General features: G+C 35.2%; 2 protein-coding genes across 3 annotated transcripts; both read left to right on the top strand.

Moving 5' to 3' along the window:
• The first annotated feature begins 2,516 nt into the window (after nucleotides 1–2,516).
• On the top strand, nucleotides 2,517–8,531 carry ubfd1 (ubiquitin family domain containing 1). Of its 2 annotated transcripts, none has more exons than XM_049561348.1 (7): nucleotides 2,517–2,668; nucleotides 4,605–4,877; nucleotides 4,961–5,169; nucleotides 5,249–5,314; nucleotides 5,463–5,568; nucleotides 5,668–5,750; nucleotides 8,107–8,531. In XM_049561348.1, exons 2-7 carry the CDS (start codon nucleotides 4,622–4,624, stop codon nucleotides 8,215–8,217), a joined length of 831 nt encoding a protein of 276 aa, XP_049417305.1. In that variant the 5' UTR covers nucleotides 2,517–2,668; nucleotides 4,605–4,621; the 3' UTR covers nucleotides 8,218–8,531. The 2 variants fall into 2 exon arrangements, with proteins under 2 accessions (XP_049417305.1, XP_049417306.1); XM_049561349.1 differs by lacking the exon at nucleotides 2,517–2,668 and adding an exon at nucleotides 2,722–2,876.
• Nucleotides 8,532–9,751: 1,220 nt separating this feature from the next.
• Nucleotides 9,752–14,007, top strand: rmi2 (RecQ mediated genome instability 2). Its single transcript, XM_049561356.1, has 2 exons — nucleotides 9,752–10,132; nucleotides 12,714–14,007. The coding sequence occupies exons 1-2, from the start codon at nucleotides 9,844–9,846 to the stop codon at nucleotides 12,863–12,865; spliced, it is 441 nt and encodes a 146-aa protein (XP_049417313.1). The 5' UTR covers nucleotides 9,752–9,843; the 3' UTR covers nucleotides 12,866–14,007.
• Nucleotides 14,008–15,225: the final 1,218 nt, after the last annotated feature.

Genomic DNA, 15,225 nt, shown 5'->3' with positions numbered 1-15,225 from the left:
TTTTTTGTTTGGCCAGGGGCCACTTCTGCAAACTGACCGGGACCCATGAGCCAGTTAACAAACATTAATAAAATTTATGAGATAAAATGAATAAATGAGGCAAACTCAGTCGCAGCAGCCCAGCACAGGTCAGGTATATGCAGTGGCTCAGCCTAAGCCTCTGTTGGGGGTCCAGGCATTTTTTATTTTATTTTATTTGTATTCTTATTATTTTATTTTATTAATTAATTAATATTAATTAATTAATTTATTTATTTATAGCACAGGTCAGGTATATGCAGTGGCTCAGCCTAAGCCTCTGTTGGGGGTCCAGGCATTTTTTATTTTATTTTATTTGTATTCTTATTATTTTTCAGTGGTGGAAACTGAGTAAATTTACTCAAGCCCTGTACTTGAATACAAGTTTGAGGTATAGGCTACTTGTACTTTACTTGAGTATTTTCAAAAAATAAATAGTACTGCTATTTTCTTCTGCTAATTTCCACTTCTACTCTACATTTCAGGGGGAAATTGTACTTTTTAATCCACTAGGCCTACGACTATCCCTCTTATTTGATATATTTAGTTACTGCTAGATAAAATGAATAAACGAGGCAAATCCAGTTGCAGCAGCCCGACACAGGTCAGGTATATGCAGGGGCGTTTCTGGGATTTGAGGACATTTTGGGCTTAGGCCAGACTCTACCCTGGCTTCTTTTTTTTTTTTTTAATAACTCTATTTTGATATATATATTTTTCTCACTCTGGCACCTTATTTACATTAAAGTAGAAAAATAATGGCCAGTGTGAATTCATTTATTTTCGTTGCGAATTAGAAAGTGGTTGATGGGTAGGCCCATCAGGCTTGTAGGCTGTAAGCTGAGTATCACTGTGTGTTACTGTCAGTGGTGGAACGTAACTAAGTATATCTACTTGAGTACTGCGCGTAAATATAATTTTGGGGTAGCATACCTATTACTACTATTGCTACTTTCTTTTGCTTCTTTCTACTTTTCCTCTATGATTCAACGGAAAATTGTACTTTTCCCTACTTTTTCTACTGTCCCACTTATTTGATATATTTAGTTGCTGCTGGCAGATTCTGATTAATAATACAATACAAATAATCAACAATACATTATGATGGTTTATTAAACATGAATATATAGGATAAGAGCATTGGTCCCTTGGTGAAATTCACAAACTATTCTACAGTATAACCTATATAGCCTAGCCTTATTGCAACATAATGATGTTGCCTAATGTACTGAGTAGGCTATTATATTCAGTAATATAATATACATTACTGAGCCATCCTGAATAAAGAGTACTTTCACTACCTTAAAAATATATTGATGCTTTGTACTCTTACTTAAGACTATTTCTATACTGTGGTGTTGCTAATTTTACTCAAGTAAAAGATCTGAGTACTTCTTCCATCGCTAATGACTGTTTTTATTGCACCAGGTACAATGTTAAGAAACTTAATTTAGGCTACTTGCACTGTTCCACAAAGAACTTCACAGTTAGTCAAACCACATCTTAGCCATTGACGTAACTTTCAGCAAGTTTTCATTACAATATTAAAACAATGTGATTCCCATTAACTGACTGATAATTAGAGGGAATTTCATGACAAAGCTCAAATCTGTTATTATAATCACTAGCCTGGAATTCTCACTTAATGCAGAAAACCATAAAACAATGGTGAATAAAATGCAATTATCATGAAAGTTCAAGTAGGAAATGCATGCAATATTAACAGTCAAATGTGTTGTATTTTAAAGCAGCAGGCAGTTAAAAAAAAAATCATTCTTTGTTCTCAAACGTTATAAAAGATGAGAGGTTTAGGTCATATGAACCCATCACTAATCTGAAATTGTTCAACCTGCATATTAGATCATTCTTTTTGGTCTATTTGTCAACATTTTGTGGCACAATTTTTAGATTTATAGCCTACAATTAAGTAGCCTTTATACAAAAAATAGTCAGTTTGATATCCAATTATCATGCATACATGAATCAAATTATTGTAATGTCAATAAAAACTAATCCTTCAGTGAAATCAACACAGAGATATAGAGTATGGGGGTGATATGTGGTAGGCTACTATAAGATTGTCTTTTTAAAAGTTATTTTAGGGAATTTCCACCATGTCCATCAAAGACTTTCTGTCTGGATGGGAGTTTCTGTCAAGGCTTGAGGAGGAGGGGGGTTTCAGTTTTAATTTACCATAGTTGGAAATGTTTCACAGAATCCAATAGTTGGCGATAATGCATAGTTTAAAATCCCAAACGTCATACAATAAGGAGAAAGAAGAAAAACTCATCCAATAGCCACTGAGTAAAGTGCCACCTCTCGGTGTCTGCTCTTGCTGCCACAACAACAGAGAACCTTAGCACAGCGAGAAGGTTCTGTACCACTCACTTCCGTGTTTGCCAAAAATTCCCGGATGTAGCTACACGACATTAGTTCGTGTTTTCAGTTATTATGATTAAAATATTTGTTTTTCGGATTTATGAATTTATTTGACTACATTATTGCGACACAGTATTTGCTTAATGATAACTACAACTGCTTTTGTACAAAAAACTTTATTTGCAGTTATTTTTTAGTGCGCATGCGTTTATCCATTGCGTCTTCCTGTCCACCGGTTAACTGAAACTAGAAACGTTTAAACGTTGTAACGGTGAGTAAAACTGCATTTTCTGCGCCATTTTGAAAAAGTATTGCTTTTCTTCTGTTAAGTTTGTTGTCACGCGTAAATGTGCGTTTGAACACGACTTTCGCTGAGGTCTACTTCTTCTTAGTGAATATCCGATATCATCCTGCTGTCTGTACTCTCTTTGCCTCAACCTACAACAGATTGTACACAATCATCATGGCGACCCAGGATGGTGGGTATTGAGAAAACACAGCAATATTTTTTTACATTGAGCCTGAATACTTTCCATCATGTAACACATGTTTGTAACTGGCATGTTAATCTAAGACGCCATTAATGCCTTGTTATGTAGATATGCGTTTCATGTAACGGTTATCTTTAAATGTTGCCCAGTGTTGTAGCTAACGTTAGCTAAGTTAACGTTAACGATTGCTAACAGCAGTCAAATTTAGCTAAATTCAGTGAGGACTGAAGTTAATTTAAGAACATTTAACCAGTGTTGGGTTTGAATTGGTTAACTTTTGCTGTCACATAGTCAATTAAATGTGGATATTTTATTAATGCTAACGACGGAGTATCAAGAAACAGTTTGGTAACGTTACGTTAACGATACCAGTTTTGTAACCAGTAAGGCCAACCGTATCACAAGATGCAGTGTTTTGCGAGTACGTATTTTATATCAGAAGCCATGTCTGTTTGTTTCTGTTCAGGAGTCGTTTGCTTTTATTTATCCCCTCACCCAACATACAAGTAAGAGTCGCTGCCTTTATAAAAAATATAAGCGATGGAAAGAGCTAGAAAAACCACGAGAGAGATAGAGAGGGGGTGAGCAGAAAAACGAAACTGATGTTAGACTACATAAACTGTCGACTCATAGTTACACTAAAACTCATATGCAACTTATTGTGTGGTAGTAACGTCATGGGGAAATGCACATGAAAGAAATATAATTTATTTTGTACTTCAAAAGAGAACCACAAGAATTGGAAAAAAACACTAACCCCCTGCTTATTAAATTAAAGCCTCTAACTCGATTTAGCTGATATTAAAATAGTACAAGGAATGTTTACAGTCAGAAATAAAATTAGTAATTGTCAATATGACTAAAGGGGAGTGTGTGATGTGTAAAGAACATACAAGGTAAGCTGGGTTCTCCCCCCTTTCAGGTCCAGACACATTTTGTCTCCCAGTACATATAAATAATTGTGCTGCTTTATTGTTTTATTTCATAAAGGAGTAGTAATGTTTCATTATGTCTTAGTTGAGGTGGTTATTAATTCCAGCCGGTATAAAACACTGCAGGAAGCACTTGTAAGTACTAATATATGAAGTCATTGTATCTCAGTTAAAGGGGTGAATTGATGGAAAGTGAGTAACTGAAAACTTAAAGCACACTTTTAAAAAAATGTAGTTTAATTTACATGATCAAAGTAACATTTTGAAATTAGCATGATAGGAATATAGTAGCCTGTGTTTGTGTGTTGTTTGTGTTTACACCAAACAGGTCGTGTATTGCTAGAGGGGAAGGTGTAATATGCTTAAGTTTTTAGCTTACACCTTTCAGGCTGATAGAAAATATTTTATGTTGTATTATTATTTTCTTCTGTGCTGTTTTGTCAAAATGAATCAATCAGTTGTTTTGCCCTCTTTGTTTGTAGCATTACTTACTGGAATACATTTCAATTTCAGTTTCACAAACTAAAGTGAAACTTTGCTTCACTTGGCTGTATTTCATTGTGGTTACTTAACACAAAGACGAATAGATATTGCTCTTGTGTGGAGGGCATGTACTGTACACTGTTGAAATGTGATTATCGCAAGGCCTAAGACATGCCGCGTGTGTATCTCTGAATATTTCCATTTATGTGGCATACTGTTCTGAGAACCAACAGCTTTGTGCTAAGCAGCTACATAGAATTTCACTGAATGGATTCAAATCAGTATTTTCTTGTTCTTCCAGGAAGTGAAGAGGTCATAATGGAAACCGAGGCAAAGCCAAAAGAAGCTGAACCACTGGGTGAGGATGCTGAAAAAGGTGACACAGAAAGCACGGCTCAGACAGCTGCAGGAGACACCACAACTCAGGACTCTAGTATTAGCAATGGCGACGATGTAGATGGTGACCAGGAGACGGTGGACTTGAAGATTATCTGGAACAAGAATAAGTATGATCTGAAAATTCCTGTTGATAACACCGGAGCCAAACTAAAAGAGAGGATTCATTCTCTCACTGGTAAGAACGCTCAGTAGCTTACCTTCAACTTAATATAGAGTGATTTTAAAAGAGTAAGAATTTGATATTCTTTGTCTTCCTAGGTCTTCCACCTGCGATGCAAAAAGTCATGTACAAAGGGTTGCTTCCAGAGGACAAGACGCTACGTGAAATAAAGATTACAAATGGTGCAAAAATAATGGTGGTAGGATCTACAATAAATGACGTATTAGCTGTGAATACACCCAAAGAGGTCATTCAGCAGGAAGTTAAAGCCGAAGAGAACAAGAAGGAACCTTTATGCAGGCAAAAGGTGAGATAAACGGCATTCTGCAGAATAGAGTAAAATATTTATGGAGTTTTGTGATATTAAAAATGCACTGTTATTTCAGCAACACAGGAAAGTTTTGGACAAAGGTAAACCAGATGACATAATGCCATCTATTAAAGGAACAAAGGTGAGAGAAGATTAAGGGAGGTCTGTCCCTGTTCCTGTTTGACTTGTGTTGATTGCCTCAGCTGTTCAAAGCTGTTTTTGCAGATGTATCTTAACTAAATGATTTTAACAAGAGACACAAAGCCTTAACTACTTTTTCCTACCAACAGGAACGATTACCAACAGTGCCTTTATCCGGAATGTTTAACAAGTCCGGAGGAAAAGTTAGACTTACATTCAAACTGGAGCAGGATCAGTTGTGGATCGGAACAAAGGGTGAGATCACAGCTGGCCTCATTTTTTGCTAAATTCACCGCAGCACAAACATGCTGATGATTAAATTCTCTTCATGTTTGTGTGTGTTTATCTCTGCAGAGAGAACGGAGAAAGTCCCAATGGGCTCCATTAAAAATGTAGTGTCTGAACCCATCGAAGGCCACGAGGACTATCACATGATGGTATGTGCTGTTGCTGCTTCCTGCATGCCAGACTTACTGTTTATAAACAGTCATGATGCCAAATGGTGCGAGGCTGACACACATCATGCACATCGGTCACGGAACAAAGTCAAAATTAAGAAGGACAGGTTTAGGATATTTGCATAGATCGAATCACATTGTTTGTTTACAATACCTTCTGTGTAGAAATCTCCCGCATCCTGTGAGCAAACGCTGCTTCAGTTGGTTAGTTTTTAGCCACCTTAAGTAAGGCCTGCCTTAAAAACACCTGTATCAGTTTAAGCATATTCTTTATTTAGAATATATTCATGCTTTACCTTGCTGTCAGACAGCCTTTTCTGACAGGGAACTAAAGCCGCTGTCTCAAAGCCACCAGACTCCATTGACAAAAACAGTCATTTTTAGAGCATTGGAATTATTGGTCATTGATTGGTTACTGTGTAAGGTAATGTAAAGGAAATATTCTAAATATGGTGTACGACACACGCAATGCGAGCAAGCAACACACTTCCTTTCATAGTCAACACATTGAACGCAAGCGACACGGGCGACACTTGAAATGCAATACATCGCTCGTGAAATAGGGTGTAGCAGAGTCACCGGTACATTCTGGCTAGCTAGTACTGCTGTAGCTAGCTAGTACTGCTATTTTATTAGAGTGCAGGGCACTAGAACTGTCATAAAAATAGGGGTGTGCCCATACAGGTTTGCAAAGTTTTTCCTCCTTGCCCGCCATATTTCATACCTGCTTCTTCTGTGAGTAACAAAAAATGGTTAATTTCAAGTACGTCGCTTGCATTATCATCCACGCTGGCAACGCATGGTATTACACACGTCGCGTATCAAAAAAATGGACAACAAAATTTTGAGACGCAAGCACGCATCACGGCAGCCAATGTGTTCGCGTCTGCGTGCCTTTTCGTCGACTATGAAATGGCCCTAACACTGATATTGATTAAATTACGTCCACAGCAGTACACTGCTTAGCTTCTATGCTGGCAGATTTGGTTTATCAGAGATAGTAGCAAAGCAACACAGTGCAGAAAATAAGCACAGCAGAAACACCGGGTAGGTCAGACTTCTGTGTTTAACCATTTATGTCAGAACATAACAATTGCAGAAAATGACAACAGAAATTAAAATGTTTGCGAATTTTACTAAACATCACAATTGAAACAATTGGCAGTTGTTAACCTGGAAGTAATTATTGTTAGCATGATGTCATAACCATTTGGTGTATAGGGAACAGCTAAAGGACAGAGCAGATATGTTTGTTGCAATATGATATATTTAGACTGGTTAAGCTTTGTCTATAAAGGATCTTTTGTGTTAGTGAACAGTGCAGGTTGAGCGGCTCACTGAAGTCACTGTAATATGTGTGTATCAGAGTGATGGGGGTCGTCATTTGCTGTTTTGGGCTCTGCAATGGAGTGGGAAATGTCAGTGCTTTCTCTAGATTGACCTTTTTGTCTGAAGGCACTTGTGTTCTTCTTTGTCAGTGAGATGAAAACCCCAGAACAAGTAACTTAATTGAATCGAGTGGTCTCATGAGCTCGGTATGATGAGTTGATGACTCTTTCAGCCAAATAACTGACTGTGGATTTGACCTTGATAGTTTGAGTGTGAAGTAAACAAGACCAGATATGTAATCTGATACATTTAAATTTAGTACAAACTGGCTGTATAATGCTGTAAGTGTCACAGCAGTGGGCCACAAGTGCGTTTAAGCGAAAATGACTCTCAGTATTTAAAATCTAAGCTACTGTGTGAGTGGAAATTTGAGGGAATTTCCATATTTTCTTGCTTCCTTGTTGCTGCGGTTTACTTCCACCTCCCACTGTCTGAACACGTAGATTGGCGAGATTGTACTGTGTCGCCAGTAAAAATGCGTGGGAGTTTATTCCTGTACAATTCAGCTGTCTTGATACAGCCAAAGTGGCAGCTCCTCGCTCAAAGCATGTTCCTGCATCACTCAGGAGGAGATGTAAGAGGAGATGAGGATTTAAATGTCAGTGGGCAGCAAGCTTTTTTTCCCTTATAAAATAGTAAGCCCATCATTGATAGTGATCCACACTGTTTACTTTAAATTTTGAGGTTAAAAAGAAGGAAGTATAGAGTAATTCAGTTATTATGTTTTGCATTTCAGAATAGCTTTTGGAGTAATTAATAAGGTTGTAATGGAAAGGTCTCATAAAGGCAGCATTTTGATTCATTTAAAAGCATTGTTATATTGCAAACATGCATCCATCATTCCAGCTGACCTTATTTTAGATTGTTAACTCTGATTTAATACCTACACGTCATGTGGATTTGCATCTATCGCTAAATGTGCTTACCTTTCTCCCCCCTCTCGTAGGCTTTTCAGTTGGGTCCAACAGAAGCGTCTCAATATTGGGTCTACTGGGTGCCTGCACAGTTTGTCGATGCAATCAAAGACACAGTCCTTGGAAAATGGCAGTATTTCTAATGTGCCTCTTTTTTTTTTCGGAACTGGGTTTGAGTGTTGGAGCCAATGAAAAAAAAATGAAACTGGAGTCAACAGCGAGGCTTAAGGAACTTCTTGGAATACATTCAGAGGAAAACGGACGGATTGCCTGTGGACTAATCATATTGTTTTTAGGTTTAAAGTGCACTATGTGGCAGCATAACATTTCTCAGCCCTGATGATCATTCAAAGTTTTCAGCAAATCCAAGGGAAAAATGATGAAACAATTGTACAGAAATTGCTAACACTTTTCTTCAGTTATTCTTAAAGAAATAAAACTTATTTAATGAAATGAACGCACTGGGGGAGTGTTGTTTGTCTTTTCTGGTTTCAGTTTTGCATCCTTACAAATGTAACATTACTACATTTGGTTTCTTATTTAATTACTTTGTGTTAGGAACCAAAGTTTTGCATGTTTGAACAATGCAGGTCTTCCCAGTCTCTACAAAACTCAAATCCAGTGAAGAGCACACAGGCCCTGCCCTAAATTGTGGATTAGATTATGGTCTGGGCCTGGCCATCCTAGAACTTTATTATTGGCCTTTAAAGGGTTGTTGTCATGCTGGAAAATAAATCTCCCAAGTAGCAGCTCCTTGCACACTGCAGCATGTTTTCCTGCAGGGTTTCTTTGTGTTTACAGGGCCCTCCAGCCTGCTGTGATATGTGGTGTTTGGCTTATATTAAATATAGCTGTAAGCATGATGGCCAGCACTGTGTTCCAATGTATCCCACAAAGTGCTTTATTCAGCAGAACACCTCTTAACTGAGAAAATAACACTGGCTGTAGAAAAAAATCCATATTAGGCTACTATTTCAAACTTTTATTTCCTTGGTTATCACTGGTGTAAGTAAAACTAATGTGATAAAGCCCTGTATCACAATTATTTCATGACTTGCAGGGTTAATTGGTGTATTATGAGACAGCATGACAGATAGATAAACAACCCTGTATTTTAATACATGAAGGCATGCTTAAAAGCAACCCAGTGTTTTTTAATGAGTGGCACAACTTGCCTGTGCAGTTATTTTTAGAGCGGTATTTATCTCAGCAGTGTTCATCAAAGTGAAAGGATGTTTGTGCTCCCTACTAGTGTTTCAACGGTAGTCATTTATCCTTTTAATCTGCAGTTCACTATTGAGAGTTTTTAATAAATAAATAGATTTTAATAAAAAGAAATGCACTGAAGTCTAAATCTAATAAAAGACAAAATAATTCAACGTGAAACCACGGGTTGCAGCAAAGACGGTGGATATGGTTGCAGCTCTTGTGATCGTTTAAATTAAGTGTTATACTTGGAAAGAGTTTAAAAGAGAAAACACAAAAACGGTTTAATAATAATAAGATTTTTAATGCCCAGCTTATCAAAAACAACTCCTGACTTGATTTGTTCATCTCAAAAAGGAGGTACACATTTGGCATCTCTAAGGTGTTTTTTTAACAGACTGTGGTGATGCTTTTACTCTGAAGGATTCCACACCGGAACTGAAGTTGTTGCTTCCGGAAAGATACGTCCACAAGTTCCGGTATATATCCCTGTCATGGCGGGACGCGCTTAATACAAACATTTTGCCCCTTAAACCACCTGTAAAGGACAGCAGCAGTCGGTAATGAACAAAACAGGCAACACAGCCGGAGGTAGGGAGCGCCCACCGCCGGTGAAAGTGCTGTCCGGTCAGCTGAGGACAGCAGAGAGCCGGGGGACCGCCGACAGCGGGGATGGGTTTGTGATCAAACTGGGCAGGGGTCGCACTCTGCTGGTGTCACTGGTGTGGATGCAGGGGACTGTAATGGATGTCCAGCTGGACAGAAACATCGTGCTGCTGATGGATGAGACGGGGACGTTTGCTGTTCAAGGTGTCAACAATATCCCCAAAGGAAAACCATGTTTGTCCCAAGGTAAATTTATTCTGTGAATCGTCAGTAAACCCTAAAAGGACTGCAATGATTTTATGTTTATATACATGTGTTCTACCTTTCTATAGAAATACACCAGACCAGAGGTCATTAAATTATTTAAAACTGCTGTACTTTTAGGCGAAGAGGAGCAGCTACCCCGGGGGCACAGGCCAATGACTATGACTTTTTTTTTTTTTTTTTTTACATGCTATACTATACTATACTATACTATGACATTTTTATTTTCTTTTTATTTTCTTTCACATTTTTATTTCATACTATATGGCATATATGGCATTTTTATGACATACTATACTATGACATTTTTATGACATACTATACTGTGACACTTTTTACATATTTTATTATGGCTTTTTTTGACATACATTTTTATCACATACCATGACATTTTTATTACATACTATACTATGACATACTATACTATGACCTTTTTTTTTTACATACTATACAATATTTTTAACACATACTATACTATGACATTTTTATCACATACTATACAATATTTTTATCACATACTATACTATGACATTTTTATCACATACTATACAATATTTTATCACATACTATACCATGACACTTTTTGACATACTATAATGCAACATTTTTATCACATATTTTACTATGACACTTTTTGACATACTGTATTTTATTTTTATCACATACTATACTCTGACATTTTTTGACACACTATACTATGACATTTTTATCACATACTATGCTATTACATACTATACTATGACCTTTTTTACATACTATACAATATTTTTATCACATACTATGGCATTTTTATCATATACTATACTATGACGTTTTTATTACATACTATACTATGACATTTTTATTACACACTATACTATGACATTTTTATCACATACTATACTATTACATACTATACTATGACATTTTATCACATACTATACTATGACATTTTTATTACATACTATGGCATTTTTATTACATACTGTACTATGACATTTTTATCACATACTATACTATGATACTTTTTTGACATACTATACTATGACATTTTTATCACATACTATACTATGACATTTTTTGACTGACATCACATACTATACTATGATACTTTTTTGACATACTATACTATGACATTTTTATCACATACTATACTATGACAGTTTTTGACTGACATCACATACTATACTATGATACTTTTTTGACATACTATACTATGACATTTTTATTACATACTATACTATGACATTTTTTGACTGACATCACATACTATACTATGATACTTTTTTGACATACTATACTATGACATTTTTATTACATACTATACTATGACATTTTTTGACTATGACATCACATATTATACTATGATACTTTTTTGACATACTATACTATGACATTTTTTGACTATGACATCACATACTATACTATGATACTTTTTTGACATACTATACTATGACATTTTTATTACATACTATACTATGACAGTTTTTGACTGACATCACATACTATACTATGATACTTTTTTGACATACTATACTATGACATTTTTTGACTATGACATCACATATTATACTATGATACTTTTTTGACATACTATACTATGACATTTTTTGACTATGACATCACATATTATACTATGATACTTTTTTGACATACTATACTATGACATTTTTACACACTCTATTATGACTTTTTTTTTTACATACTATACTATGACATTTTTATTACATACTATACTATGATATTTTTTGACTATGACATCACATATTATACGATGATACTTTTTTGACATACTTTACTATGATATTTTTACACACTATTATGACATTTTTATCACATACCATACTGTGCCATTTTTATTACAAACTACACTATGACATTTTTGACATACTACACTATGAGATTTTATAGGACATGCAAAACTATGAATTTTTATATAACATACAATAAATATTATGACATACTATACAATGAATTTTACCTTACCTTGAACCTTGCACTGGGTTAATCACTCAGTTCCTTTTCTTGTGCTTTGCTCCCACTGCGTCTATTTGAATAATGTTGCACTGATATACTAGTCGAAGGAGTTATCACACACTAATACGGTTTAGCTGTGCTGCTGCTTACAATCAGTGTGTAGTAAATGTAAATTATAGTGTGTCGCTGATGTAACCTGTTAGATTTCTAAGCAGCAATGAGGTCTTAAACTGTATGTAAAGGGTCTTAAAAATTATTTAATCTAATTTCAGGATTCCTGCATATGAAGCATTACTGTCATATGCCAAATAAAGGCAAGGTTTTTGTTTTAATGAATTATTTTTACCTTTCACCACTGCTGATCCTGTATGGTTTTTATGTTACTATTTAGTGTTGAGGCCACCGAGCAGTCTGTCGTCTAACCATTCATTTCATATGTAAGTCTTCCACAGCCAGCCCTGTCAATTGCAGATTGTGTGCTTAAAGCAGGAACATTAAGCTCTTAAAAAATGACTGTATGAGTCAGCCACATTTCCCCATATCACCGTCCTTGTTTCCTTGAATCTATTGTCACTGAACAATTGGCCACCTGCTGCTGTTTCTACAGGCAAATATGTCATGGTGATGGGTGTCATCCAGGCCGTCTCCCCGGAGCCAGTCATCCGAGCCGTGAAGATGGCAGACCTCTCCGAGCTCGCTGCACTTCACAGACGGATGTGGAAGCTGGAGGTGGAGGACCTGCAGCAGATGCTGACCTGAATGCAGAGCTGTTTGTGGAGACGCTGCCTCGCTGGTGGCAGAACGACCTGCTCTTGTCTTGTGTGTGCAGCTGAGTATGCAGCATTGAAGTGATTCTGGACAAATGGAAAAACGGCTTCACAGGACTCAACAGCGGATTCTGCTTGATGTCAGGCCTCTGACTGGGAGGTGTGATGCAAGAGTGACAAAGACTTCGACATGAGAAAACAGGCTTGTATTTGTGCATCCACTATTTATGCTGTGAAGTGTGATGCTTAAGTAAGAGACACCTTTCCACTTGGATCCTTCAGCAAGGAGGTCTGAGTTTTATAGAAGAGAAGTGGAGCTGTAGGCCTCTTATAATGTCTGAAGACGATCTGCTAACACATGGGGAGATTTAGGAGCCTCGTGTATCACTAGAGGGAAAGGGCATTTTTTAATCTGGACCATATTTTTCCTTCTTTTTCTTTTCTTTTTTTTTGCACATCTAAGTGACTAATGGGAACAACAACTTTTGAAACTGGTCCAGTATGGGTCCTTCAGAGATACTGTCACACTTATAATCATCTGAGCCTGTCAGTGGTAAAAACAAGCACAATGTACATTTCATTGCAGTATTGCTGTATTATTGATGACATTGCAGCCCATTTGGCAGCTGCAGCCTTCTTGTTAATATACTGGACCAATTTCAAAATTTTTGTTTAGTTCCCATTAGTCAGTAGACACAAAAATGTGGAAAAATTGCATCCAGGTTAAAAAAAAATACACAAGATTCCCTCATTATAGTAAATGTTTTGTCAGAATACCACTAGTGTCATCTCTGTAATAATCTGGCACTCAGAGTAGATATACGATGGCAGATGGTTATATAAATATTAAATAAAGGTGAGTCAGATCTGAAGTACTTTGCCTACTTTTCTCTACTGAAAACTGAGTTTAGATGCTGTGCTGTTAGAAAACCCTGTTTTTCGAGAACAAAATATTAAGTGCCATCTTTATTTTTGCAGATAACTAATCACAGTGCAAAAATGTTAAGTTTAATACAGATGGGATTGGAGCTGCTTAATGTAATATGCCAAAAAAATTGATATATCATAAAAAATAGTTGTGGTATGTCACAAAAAATGTCATTAACAATTACATAACATAGTGGGCCATAAAAAATGTCAAGGCATACAAGCTATTTCATGAAAACATCATTAAAAGGTCATTATTTCATCTAAAAAAAAAAAAAAAAAGATCATACATAACAAAAAATGTTATACTATTGTATAAAATTTCTTATGTACGATCATGATTTTCTATACTAAAAATGTTATACTATAGTATAACATTTTTTATTATGTACGATCATAAAAAATTTAATTTTATAGTATGTCACAAAAGTTTATAGTTATAATGTAGTATGCCATCAAAAAAGTTTTGGATAAAAATATCCATGACCAGTATACCATTGAAAGGTCATATGTCAAAGTCATGGAATAGTGTGCCCTAAAAAAAAAAAAAGACACAATATATCATTAAAAATGTTATGTCACAAAAAGTAATTGCAAATTTTATAATATGCCATAAAAATGTAATTAAAAATAGTTGTATAATTTGTTGTGTATTATTTTTATTTAAAAAATATCTGAAAAAAATATTAAGTGCTGTCTTTATTTCTGTAGCCAACAAAAAACCTGAAAATGCAAAAATGTTAAGTTAAATACAGATAATATGGAGTTAGTGGATGTGAAGTCATATAGTACACAATAAAAAGGCCATAAAGTCATATAATAGTATGCCATAAAAAATTAATATAAGAAAAAATGTGTTTAGTTTGTCACAAGTCTTGAAAAATTACATAATATAGTATGCCATAAAAAATATGTCATATCTACTATGCTATTAAAGTTATTAAAAAGTAGTTTAATTAAAAAAAAAAATTATGATAGTACATAGTAAAAAATGTATGTAGTATGTCACAAAAAATTACATAATGTAGTGTGCTATTAAAAAAATGTCAGGGCATACATACTTTGCTGAAAAATGTTTTTAAAAAAAATCTTTTTTTTTCATTAAAAAAAATGAATAGTACATAATGAAAAATGTTATAGTATTTAATGTCACAAAAAAATGTCATAAAATAGTTGCCATTACAAATGTTTAAAAAATGTAGGAGAAAAAAAATCATGATATAGTATGCCATTAAAAAGTTATAAAAATGGAATAGTATGCAATTTTAGAAAATTCATGACATTAAAATTTTTATGATATAGTATGCCATAAAAATGTATTTTAAAAAAGTATGAGTATTTTATTAACAGAAATTGTGAATGTTATAAAAATGATGTGGCATAGTTAGCTGTAAAATTGTCACATTCCATAAATAAGCTACACAG

Source organism: Epinephelus fuscoguttatus, linkage group LG19 (genome assembly GCF_011397635.1).
Source record: "Epinephelus fuscoguttatus linkage group LG19, E.fuscoguttatus.final_Chr_v1".
Lineage (NCBI taxonomy): Eukaryota > Metazoa > Chordata > Actinopteri > Perciformes > Serranidae > Epinephelus > Epinephelus fuscoguttatus.
Note: the sequence above shows the minus strand (reverse complement) of the source record. Positions and strands in the feature narration are given on the sequence as shown.

Bases quoted from the DNA above. Each gene is read 5' to 3' on its own strand.
- rmi2 (XM_049561356.1), top strand. From the start codon at position 9,844: ATGAACAAAACAGGCAACACAGCCGGAGGTAGGGAGCGCCCACCGCCG. The intron at 10,133-12,713 runs GTAAATTTATTC...CTGTTTCTACAG, and splicing joins AAAACCATGTTTGTCCCAAG to GCAAATATGTCATGGTGATG.
- ubfd1 (XM_049561349.1), top strand. The intron at 5,170-5,248 runs GTGAGATAAACG...CTGTTATTTCAG, and splicing joins AACCTTTATGCAGGCAAAAG to CAACACAGGAAAGTTTTGGA. The intron at 5,751-8,106 runs GTATGTGCTGTT...CCCCTCTCGTAG, and splicing joins ACGAGGACTATCACATGATG to GCTTTTCAGTTGGGTCCAAC.